Source organism: Bombus terrestris, chromosome 2 (assembly GCF_910591885.1).
Source record: "Bombus terrestris chromosome 2, iyBomTerr1.2, whole genome shotgun sequence".
Lineage (NCBI taxonomy): Eukaryota > Metazoa > Arthropoda > Insecta > Hymenoptera > Apidae > Bombus > Bombus terrestris.
The window spans coordinates 9432644-9444833 of record NC_063270.1 but is presented as its reverse complement, the minus strand read 5'-3'; the positions used below and the strand labels follow the sequence as shown (position 1 = coordinate 9444833).

Genomic DNA, 12190 nt, shown 5'->3' with positions numbered 1-12190 from the left:
CTCACATGCTTAACAAGTACCGCGCAAAAGATATAAATGTGCTGAGCACTCTCAGCGGGTTCGATTAACTTCCTTATCATCCCCGGCAACGTAGGTGCTACGTCTTTTAATTTCGAATGCAACAATGCCCAGGAGTTTAGAATTTGTTCCAAAACGTTTGCGCCTGTTTCCGGCACAGGGCGTACCATACCAGCTGTAACGAGATATTGTGCAACCAATTCGGCAGCTTTTATCGAATTTCTCCAAACGCGTGCAGTTCCATACTTTGTCGGTCTTTCACCACTGAGACGTTGGACCAATTCCAATCCGTCGCTGAGGTCCATTAATTTTAGCTGAAAAGAAAGCCTTTCCTTACCACTCTATGCATGCTTTTGTAATATCGGCAAATTAATCTGAGTACACGTGGCCGTTCGAAAACCTGCGGAACGGTTCGGGGTCCAAAATATTTTGTGCGTGTTCTCGACGCAACCAAACATACATTCGTGTAACCACGAAAACGGACCAAGGATCGACCTTTCCTCCCAAACGATACTCACTTGAGCGAATATATCTTGCGTGCGTTTCAATTTATACAAGAGGACGATATAGACGTCGATCATGTAATGAACGTGATGAGAATCCGAGAGTGAGCGCAACCGATCGCTCCGTCGTAGAGAACGTACGCATGCAGCGGCGAGTTTTACCGCTATGTCCTCGCAGCGGTCCTCGCAAAGTATTTTCAGCCTCATTGTCAGCAGTTCACCTTTCTCCGAACAACAGAACTCTGTAAATCGAGAATAATCTATCGTTAGATCGTTGTTACATCTTTCATAAGTTACGGACGAACTTTGCATCAACGTCACGAGTCCTATATTCGCGGTGCAACTGACATTGCCAAGATTTTATGACTCGAAGTAAGGCGAACATCAACGATAACCGAATTTCGTTCGACGTTTTGTTTTCGTGAAAATCAACTTTGAATTTGCCTAGTGCCGGGCTACGCATGGCTACACGATCGACAGGACGTTATCCTACAAAACAAACTCAGTCGAAAATGTATTGGATTGGCAACTCAATATCACTTAATGACAAAATCCGCAATCATTTAGTTTCCAACCCAATAGGATGAAATTTGTTCGTTTAACGTTTCATTTGGACAAAATATAATCTGAAAGTGTTCTTTACATAAGAATTGAAAGCGCCAGGGTATTCTTTCGTTTTCCTAAAAATATACAAACACGGATAAGGATCGTTTGTATTATAAGCTGCAATTTTCAAACTTGATTTTCCAAAAAGGAAACCAACGAAATTTGATTTTATCATTATATTTGATCCTCGTGTTATTTATTATTCCGGGCCGTATGATCTTCTTGGCTACAACTTGTATGACTTGTATAACGACGAATATAAAACCCAGGTTGCGTAAAGAGAAAGAAGAAAAGAAGTAGATGCGCGACCTACCCTCTTCATGTTCGGAATCCGGTTGGCCGTTAAGTATGCTGTCGAGAGCGGGATGAGTCCATGGATTGTGCACCAGAGCTATCAGGGCAGTGCACCTGGGTGCAGCGGGGTGTTGCACCAGGTGTGACGCGCACCTCTGTAACGTTACACTGAGGTGCGTCTTCGTCGCGGGTGACAACTTCGGCCACTCCCCGCGCAGTACCAATTTCAACGTGTGTCTACAACGATAAAGACGCGTGATACGACCAATTAAACCGTGTTTAACAAAGAGTGAAATTCATCGAAGAGAAATTAACGAGGTGGAAGGCCACCCGCATCTTTGACCTCTTAGAGGAACACAAGCACAGGTAAAGATCATTTTCATTAGAAACTCTTGAATTTCGATGATGAAAAGGGGAAACACAGTTTTATCGGTGGTGGAAATACTCACTTGTGAGCCCATTCTATGAGAGACTGGGTGGCCTCTGGCGTTGCCCCAGGAATGAAATTGGTGACATGCTCCCAGGCGGACAGAAGTGCATTCACCTTGTCGCCGTACTTCTTTTTGCTGTCACTCAATGTCGCTTCAAGCCCCTGCAACCCGGTAAATCAGCCATCGATTAAACGTAAGTAAAACCTCCCGTTCATAGACTTTTCCAGAAGAAAGAGGGGAAATGGTTCGACTAATCGACTCTTTGAACCGCTGTCCGAGTCTTAATCGTTTGTTTCTGCATCGTGCAATTTGTACATCTACTTCTAACCGATCGTTTTCGACAACTGATTATCCGCGCCACCTAAAACGATATCATCGCGATGAAAATATAGAACATCGTATTTCCAATTTGAAAATCGAACTGCTGGGTATTTTCGACAGGAGATTGAAAAGGAAAAGGGGGCAAAGGAAGATGTAAGATAGAGAACGCGCGATGCATCGTTTTCAGGAACGGATACACAGCCAGGTTTTCGTTTTCGTCCAATAAAATTATTTACTATTATGCGATTTATATATTTAATAATTGTAATTTTATATCATATTTCACAATTATAAATTTATTACTACTATTTATCATTGCCTAGAAGAAAGAAAGCTTTCCTGTAGATAATGTTAGTTACAAAGGACCAGCGAAATATTTAACTGCGAAATTTGCCGATGATAATTCATTAACTTTAACCGAGCTCGTCACTTTCGAGGATTCGAAATAGCGTCCTTCTCTGACCCAAGAATTCGCCGTCAGAATGTCCAATTTTCCCGACGAAAACGTTCCGTTGTTTAACACATTGCATCGCGTTGCATACTTCTGTTCATCAGAAATGCCTTCGCTTGAATAATGTTTGCTTCAACACGTTTTGTCCACTGTTCTATTTGTCTGTCAAAGTTATCTCGTCGAGAAATACCGAAATACTAAAATGACGAAAAAATTTAGAATTCAATAGTTGCGTCAGCATTCCTTAAACGATCGCACCGATGCAAACCAATGCGTTAAATAACTTCACATTTGTTAGATTTCCGTTACGATTCTAAAAGTTTAAGCATAGGACGTTGAAGAACGGCCGACTGGTAATCCAGAGTATAATTATTAATTACCGAGGAAGGTATTTAATCGCTGGAAAAGCGGTAGGGTTGTAGTTTTCAGCAGGTAGCAGGACCAGTGGCCGAGAACCACGTGCGAAAACAAGACGGAAACGATATCCTCCTATTAAACCGCAAATATTGGGCAACCGGAATGAATTTTCCGCTGTATCTGAAAACTGGCCGATGAAATCCTCTTTTTGATTGATCCAGAGGACAACGATCGCGAAGTGCCGAAGCAACGCTCGTGCCTACACGACTAATAATGCCATCGAACGAAATCAAATACAAAAGCGATTTAAGAAATTGAACGCGAAATGAGTTACGCGTTAAAGGGCGATCCATAGTTATAACGGAGAAAAAGAAAGCAGGGAAAACGTCGCGTTCAGCTACGAGCGCGTTCGTTAAAATTCAATTTTGTTCGTTAACAAACGAATGAAAAAAAGTATTTTTGTGGATGCATGAGAAACGATTTTTGTATATAGGTCGAACGGATGTTTTCAATGCGCAATAAATATCGGAGACTCGACAGTATAGAAGATCGAATCTCCGTTCGAATGAAAATTTACTATTTCATGGAAACGCTTACAAGATACTGGTAGAAAATATGCACAGTTTTTACTTTCTCACAGATTCTTCCCTAACTACGTATCCTATGGTTGCCGTGAAGCATTAGCATAAAAAAAAAAAATAATAAAAAAGAAAAAGCATAATAACAACAAAAATTACCTGATTAAAATAAAGCGTCAACTGTTCAGCCATTTAATTCGGTATTTAAATCTGCAACGCTAAAATACAAGGTAACTTTTCAAGCGACCTTGGCTCGAGATGTTTTTATTTCTTTGCAAAATCAATTACATTCTAAAAGCAAACGGGAAAAGGAGGAAAAGCGCTGATAAAAAGGAAAAGCATTAACGGTATCAAGCAAACAACCGACAGAATTTTCACAGATAAAGGAAGTCGCTGGAAAAATTCTTCGAACCCGGGAGGAAAACTTCCAATTGGAAAGGAGTTAATTTCGAAGGCATACCTTGCGAGCTCAACCATCGGTTCTTACGGGCAACTTCCTGATCTTACTTTCGCGTAACTTTCCCCATTTGCAACTTCTGTGCCCCGTTCACGAGCAACTTCGCGATGCAGATACCCCTCGTTTCATCCCCGATTCGTTTCTTTACTTATTCCAGTTCTCGTTCTACGGTAACTCACCCCCAATTTTACACCTCTCACCGATAAAATTTTCCTACTCGCGTTTCCCCAGGAAAATTGGAAAATTCGTTCGTTTCGTAAGATCGCGCGTATCTGTTGCGAAAATCTTGCTCTCCTTTCTGAATCCTCCTTTTTACCCATTAAGGACAAATCTCAGCGTTAACGTAACATTTCATTTACAATTCCTTCTTTTCAGGTATTTCGTATTACCGGATTCTGTCTTTTAGCACTGTGATCGTGAAAGCAAAGTCCAAGGATACGTTGAACGTTTCTTTCATCTTCCATTTACGTCTCTTACGATCTTACACGAAATGTAAAAAGGAAAAAAGAATCATAGCATTTCTACGTACTTTTTATAAATCTTGAAAATCACTTCTGTGTTTCTGATTCGCGTAATGTTTTCCAATAAAGTACGTAACTATACCGGTACATTTTTTATACCTCGATACAAAAGATATTTTGAATTACTTTACATCTCGCAACGATATTGCGTTCACGTATTGCTTCTCTGTTGCTTCGGTCCTTAATGGGCTATAATGCGCGATTGAAAAGGGAAACCGTAGCTTTTCTCTGTTCACAAAGTGGAAAAGGGATCGATGATCGATTAATTCCTATTGTTTCGATCGTTGCAGTTTTCTAGTTTCTGTCTTACGATGTAATAACGTATTGCCGTGACCCTGTAACGGAAACTGGCAGAACGAAAAACGAGGCTCGGATATAGTAGCAGGCGAAGTATTTCCGATATTAACTTTTACATCGCAGCTTTTCAATAACGTGATTTTATATAGCCCGTTAGGCTTTCGCGAAATTCTATCAACTTCCTCCTGGTATCAAATCGAATTCCAGCGAACATGCAGCTTCGCCGCCGCGTTTCTCGATTCGAATGTTTATTCGAGTCCTTGTCACCGTTTCCCGCTTCTTCTTATTTGATCGATTATTCGACCAGCGAAACACGTTAAATAACAAGGAAAAGTCATGGCAATTGCTTCTATCGCGTTTAAGAAGATACATCGACGTAATGCAAGTGTTTCGAAATCGTAAAACTTCGGTAAAACACAGAGGATATCGCTATCAAATATTATTGTCGTATATTTTACGCTCTTCTACCACTTTACACGTCGTTGGACATTGAACTCGAGACTTAGGTACTTCCGGTAAATTCACAGCTCTGGAAAACCTAGGTATAAGAGGTCAACTACGGGTATAGCGCAACGAGAGCGTAAGCGCCTTTAAAATTAAACGAACAGCAGATCCAGTCTAATTGTCCGTGCTTTGATAAATCTGGTCGGACAAGCGGCTATTCGATCGCACGTTTGATAGATACATTCCGTTCCTAATCTACGCCAACTATCCTAGCTACGCGTATTACAACGTTCTCACGAGATCAACGTTGTTGCACGGTAATTGATCAACGCGATAGAGTTTAACACTAGAACTACCATACCAGTTAAATTGGCTGGTTTTGCAATTTTATTTTAAAATTTCTACTTCATGTTATATTTCTTTTTCCACGATGATGCAATGACATTCGCAACGATAACTAAAAGAATAATCTAATGAATTTTATTTTGTTTTTTATGTATTCAAACTTAAAATAATTTTGTATCTAGGTTACTTATACCAACAGCAGTCAAAACGACTGGTGCTTGTCAAAGTGTAAAAGGGTCCTGCAATCTGTTTATCGAACCCCAATTAACCAGTTTCCTCGTTTTGTATAACTTCCCACACGTTTTTCAAATTTTTACTGCGTATCATTCGATATGATGATATCAGTTATCAGGAAAACTCCGGATCGATCGCTAGATCGCCAGATGATAACACTGGAAATACCACACCAATCAAAACGACTGGTTCTACAATTTTATAAATGTGTCGACCCTCGTTTAGGGATTATGGTCCCAGATGGATTAATAATACCAAAAATGTACTACATAAGATGTAATTGCTTGTTTAAGAAAGTAATAAATCAATAAATATAAAAATATTCTATTATTACGTATTTTTTAAAGACCAGTCATTTTCACTGGTTTTGGTAGAAAATAGCTTCGTGTTAATTACCGGTAGTTCTAGTGTTAATACGAATAGAGGTCGAGTTTACGATACGAAAGACAAAGGTTCGAGAGATGGTACGAACCATTGATGAAAGTGAAAAGAAAACGAAGCTAGGACAGTGTAGGCTGGTTTGTCGTGAGACGAACCCTCTTTCTCTCTCTTTCGTTCTCTCTTTATCTGCGAAAGAAGGACCGAAAATGGACCTGTGTCCTCACCACGCACGACTTTTGGATGTGCGAAGACATTCAGAGGGGTGGTCGTGCTGATCGGCGATACAGCAGCAGCGATACTGAAGTTTCGGTCGAGAGAACGCGTGGTGGTCGTCGAGACACTGGTAAAAGATATCCCTTCTTCTTCGATCAAGGCCTAGGCTAACGAGCGACCGGATTTTCCTCCGCGTCGATGGCAGCGAAGACCTTCTTCCTCCGCTCTGAGCTGAGGATGACGCTGAGCTGGCAGGGGTAGGGGCAGGGCTCGTAGCGGACATCAGCGACCTTCGCAGCTTCAAGGTTCGATATCCTGAATTACCGGAAGATCCGTGGACGATGTCCTTCCACGAGACCGAGCCTTCTATCTCTTTCTTCTCCTTTTCCCTTCCCCTTCCCGCTGCCTACTTTCTTCCTCTCTTTCTTTCGTTTGGTCACTGTCAGTCCCCTCCGTAAAGTTGTTCCTCTATCCTCCTCCTCCTCCTCCACCGCCACCACCTCCGCCTCCTTTTCTTTCTCGCTTCACCCGGCTATCCCGGGTTTTCTCTTGCTCCTCTCACCAGGTGGTCTCCACAGTCGGGACGCGCCACTACCAACCGAATTCCAGCGCCTGCTGTACCACTACCATCTGCAATTCAAAACAACTACAATCGAATCGTTTCCACTCGTGCGCGAGAAAGCAGCCCTCTCAAACGTTCGACTAGTTCGTACGTTCAACGTGGTTAAAGCAATCTCGGGTTAGCTGTGTCACGCGATTCGCTTCGTTGTTGATTATCAACACCTCGAGTCAAGTGGTACCGCGACTAAAACGCGATTCTTTTGCTGATTTAGCGCAAGCTGAATAGGTAGACAGGCTTCAGGTGGTTTGACGAAACACGCGAACGAAGGTATTCGCATTGCTGCGTGTAAGTATCAGGACACCTACTACTCGTCACATTTACCTGAACCGATTCGAACGAAATAACAAATTTACGAAAGGAACCACAGGAAGACAAATATAGCGGAAAGCATCCGATTTGCGGTACTTGGTATCGATATCGATATTATTTCAGAGACAATATAATAAATCGCATCTATTTTCTTCTTGTTTTATAGAGAGTGAATTTTCAAATATCTGAGCGAGGATGGATTATCGAAATAGAGCAGTTTACTGCTTGACAAATTGTTTCTTGATAGCTTCCAAGTTGATAAAAACGTATCGGAAAAATATATTCATTATGAAATATCGTGGGTTTTAAAGTTTTAAGCTTGCAAATTCCTTTCCAGTTGAAATGACATGCAATTAGAGCGACGGTGTATGCAACGATAGTATTTCGAGAGTTCGAGTCTAAAGAGGGTTAAACACAACGAGGCGCGTTTCTTTCTGTTCGTTGACTTCCGATACTAAAGTCCTAGCTGTCCGATTGCCCGAGATCGTCTCTTTGGCCCCATCCAGCCATTTCCACCGTTTCTTTTTTTTTTCACGACGAGGAAACACGACCGCGCACGAGACGCGTTTTAAAAGCTCGGATTTATTCGAGGACTTTTCTAATTGCTTCCCACCGATGAAAACTGTTCCCCCGGGCATGCAGATTGACCCGCGCCTCTTTGTTATCGCGATTCTTTTTCATCGTATTCCGTCGTCTACGCTGACAGCCGGTTCTCGGCCACTTTGGAAAGCGAAAAATTCCTTTCCCATCGTTATTTTTGCCAACACTAGCGAAATGGATATCGCCGTTCCACAGAATATCGTCAAGTTGTCGGTCGAAGCTGTAACATTTTTTTTTACGGCGCTCCGCTGGCACTGTCGCTCGTACGTCGATGTATCGAGCCGAAGATCAGAATTCATGAATTTTATCTCGACTTTGGCTACCTCGTGAATTTCCAAACATCGTCCCATCGAGACTTTTTCCCAGATGCACGACGTGACGCATACGCAATGAGTACGTGAGCACTGGTTCGTTTCGTATTAACCGATACTTAAAGCTTGCCAACGATAAGTACGCGAATTAACGCGTACGAATTAATAGCAAACTAACGATCGAAAGTAACTACGTCTTATTTCCTTGCAGAATCCACGGATATGTATCGTAGCTGAAATAGTTTAACGACCATCGCTACTGCTATGTTAAAATCAAATTGCACGATTCGTCCAAGCGTTTATCGATTAAATATTATTGTTAGAATCATCGTTATGGATTTTCCATCGATCTCGAAACATTTCCCTGCCTTATCTATGGCCAAGTATAATATCGAGAACAACCATACATCGTTTCCAACAAGTACGTACGCACGTATACCATTCGTGGCTGGGAAGTTGGCTAGGATTTCAGGTCGGATCGCTTTATAGCGTAATACTAGCAGCTTGCCTGACACAGTCTCAAAAATAAGGCACACATATTTTCGTTAGAGGGCGAAATGTTCGCATTTACAAGTCGAACGAAGAGCCAGCAAAATACGTCTCTTAGCCCCGCGTGTCATCCTGCTAGCCAACTTTCCAGCCACGCGTAGTAGATAATGGGGCTGGCTTCCTTTCCTTCCCCACCTTTCGTTTCTCGTCCCTTTATTTCCTTTCTTCTTTAGTTCGTCCTCTTCTCTTTCGCCTCCCGTTTTCCCGCCCTCTCGTCGTTTGTTTTCCGTCCTTTTCGTCCCCTTTCCCTTCCCCTCTGTTTCTGCTTCCTTCCTTTCCACCTTCTACGCTTCCGCCCACGCTTTTACCTTTATCCCGTCCTTCCTGTTCCTTTCCCTTTCTCTTCGTACACTCTGTTTTCCTCTCACCCCTTCTATATTCACCATTTCCCTCTTGCCTCCTTTGTTCTCCAGTGGTGGGCGACGAGCAACATAAATATTTATTTATTGCGTGTACATACAGCGGCAGATGTGTACAAGGAAAAATGCTCGTTCGTAAATTCAACTAATCGAAGAGTTTCGTTTCCGTTATATGTCTGTAAGATTCAAGAAATACATTTCTTCTTGAATTTACCTACAGATGTAGAATGACGTTGGAATTTTTATTTCGCACGACAATTACGGATCATGTTGATTCGTATGGATTACAGTTTAATGAGAAAACTACGTTAAATCTTGTGTAGAGGAAGCCTCCCTCCTCTCCTCTCTCTATGCTCGCTCGCTCGCTATCGTATGCACAACGATTAATTCTTGTCGACAAATCTAACGACGATTAAAAATATGTGTTGCAATATGCGGAGTATACGAAACGCGGCTCTGCAAAAACAGTTCGATGACTCAGGTAATTGAATATGCATCGAACCGACAAAGAAATTATGATTAAGCTGTTCGTGTTACTGCCTAGTATCTTAGTGAGAAACAGTTCGTGGTATAAATGCGATCATATAAAATTATATGTCGTTTTTCCTCTCCGAAAGAAACGAAATGACGCAATGTGGCACTCACCGTGTGTACGATGTGTTTTGTGTCGTTCGTGGAACGAAAAAGACGTCTACGGGGAAAAAATCTCGATACCAACCGAACGAGATCGATTCTCTCGCTCGGAAAGTTGGTCTTTTATTCGAAAAGTACATATAACAGCTCCTTTTTCCTACCTTCGCAATTTCGTATTGCAACAGTCGTAAAACATTTCGTCTTCCAAAAGGAGAAAAATATTTACCAATATCCTATCGATTCGGGACCAATCAAACGACGTTCCGTCGAAGGAAAGCTCCTCCAAATTGTCAATTTGAAAGAGGGAGAAGAAGAAAACGAAGGGATAACAGTCGTCATTCGTATTGCTCGGTTTTATTATACATCGGGAGCTTAAATTCCCGACAGAAATGAAGTCGGTAGGTCAAGACTAACCTAACTACGTCAGAGGGTCCAGTTTTTAGACAAATCGAGTTCCGCCTATTTACGTAACAAGCTGTTTAAAATTTCAATGCATCTGTACGTCTCTGTAGCCGATATCGTGTCTATTGGTTTGGCAACTAAGTGATTGCGGATTTTGTCATTAGGTGGTACTGACAAAACCCGCAGTCACCTAGTTACCAACCCAATACATTCACGTATTCCTAACATGTTGATTGTCGCGTCACCCATATTCGGGTGACAGAAAAGTTTCTGATCGGGCCGTGTCACCCGTATTCGGGTAACGCTTATTCGAGTACTTGCGAAGGATCGTCGTAAGTATTTGAAAAGATATTCCACAGGAAGTAATGAAACTATTGAATTGTTATAAAAGTAATACGAAAATGGTTTATTAAGAAAATTACTTAAAAAGTAAAACTTTAAAGCATTCTATACAAAGTTGAGGTTGGTCGGGACAATTTGCACAATGAGTTGTTGTTTTCTTTAAATTCTCTCGTGTCTTTGATCGGTCCGTTCGACGTCTTTTGTTTGCATAACATAGTTTACATGCGCGTCTAATGCTTCTTCCGGAATCATTTTCTCGAATGACGATATTACGCTGACTCCGTCGAAGACAAGGATTTTTTGTATTTTCAGACAACACTAACAAGTTTCCAGCTAATAATTTTCTAAATCTTCTAATAGTTACATCCTTCCTTGTTGCGATTTTGTAAACCGTCAAAGCGTTTACAACAAAAATTCTCAGAAGGAGTTGAATGCCAAGTTTTCGATACTATTTGATTCCTTTTCTAATAGTGGCGGTGTAGCGGCACATGAGCTAGAGAACAGTTCGAATCGTATTGTTGTTTTGCCTCGGAGTATCAGCATCGTTAGGACATACGTAATGTAATAATCAATAAACTCCATCAAACAAAGACGAATTGAAATTTTCCGCCTCTCCCGCGACCAGGATATATAAACGAACGCGATAGTAAGGTGACCAGTTTATCAGTCTCAGTCTCGAGCTATCTAATTAGCGATCTATACACAATCTTTAGCGAATCTATTAAATCTATTATTTAGCGAATTTATCAAATATTTTTAAATACATTTGATGGTTTCAACAGCGAGTTATTTCGTCATTTAAACCTCGCGACCAAGCATCCTCTACAGTGGCATAAGAAATCATTTGGTCAGAATAATCTATACCACAAATGCCTGAAGGATTTCATTGAAAACACGCGCGGCAGTCAACGTGCTAACGCGTCGATGCGTAATACGGTACAACGTATCTCGCAAGTAGAGAATTGTAAAAAATTGAGCGAAATAACGCGGGTTCGAGCTTGATACAGGATCTCCAAGGATTAGAATCAATGGATCGGTGAAATGCGTAACTCGCGACGATCGACTCTGTGGTCAGATAAACGGTAACGAAGCCACAGGACAAAAATGGGAAAAAAGGAAAACGCGGTGGAAATTGCACGATTCGATAGATTCTCTCTTTCCGATGTTTTGCATAAGATTAATCCGAGCTGGCGTTTCTCTCGGAGGCTTGCACCGCTTCGTGACGAATAGCTATTATTCTGCCTTCAACGTCTCCCGACCAAACTAGAGCCCAGCCCAGACTACGAGTTATCTATCGATTGCGCGATTCTACCGCGTCTACATTGTACAGAGCTTTATTCCGTGCTACGCGTTACTTCTCACGTGACCGAGCACGCAAATCATCCCTCTTTGGGTTTGCGTGGATCGCGAGTTACCCTCTGCTCGTCGCTTTCTTCCGTACGCAACTTTGTTCCACGCTCGCGTTAACTACAACTCGAAAACCTGTCCAATTTTGCCAAGCTGAGATACAGCGAAACTTCGATATACGTTTGCGTGCTGAAGTATGTCTTTAGGCACCTGCTGCAATTCGATCAAAAGATTGATATCTTTCCTATATTTTCAACGTGGTGGT

General features: G+C 41.7%; 1 protein-coding gene across 6 annotated transcripts in view; it reads right to left on the bottom strand.

The window, feature by feature from the left end:
• Positions 1 to 12190, bottom strand: part of LOC100650069 (serine-rich adhesin for platelets) — a 58573-nt gene that overhangs the window by 11853 nt on the left and 34530 nt on the right. For 3 of the 6 annotated variants that reach the window (XM_048414560.1, XM_012317753.3, XM_048414559.1), the window contains exons 2-5: positions 1871 to 2013; positions 1441 to 1658; positions 537 to 763; positions 6 to 332 (exon numbers count right to left, since the gene is read on the bottom strand). In XM_048414560.1, coding sequence (XP_048270517.1) covers positions 6 to 332; positions 537 to 763; positions 1441 to 1658; positions 1871 to 2013 — 915 coding nt within the window. Of the gene's footprint in view, positions 1 to 5; positions 333 to 536; positions 764 to 1440; positions 1659 to 1870; positions 2014 to 6450; positions 7082 to 12190 lie in introns of all 6 variants that reach the window. The other 3 variants (XM_012317769.3, XM_012317784.3, XM_012317755.3) reach the window with 2 other exon arrangements.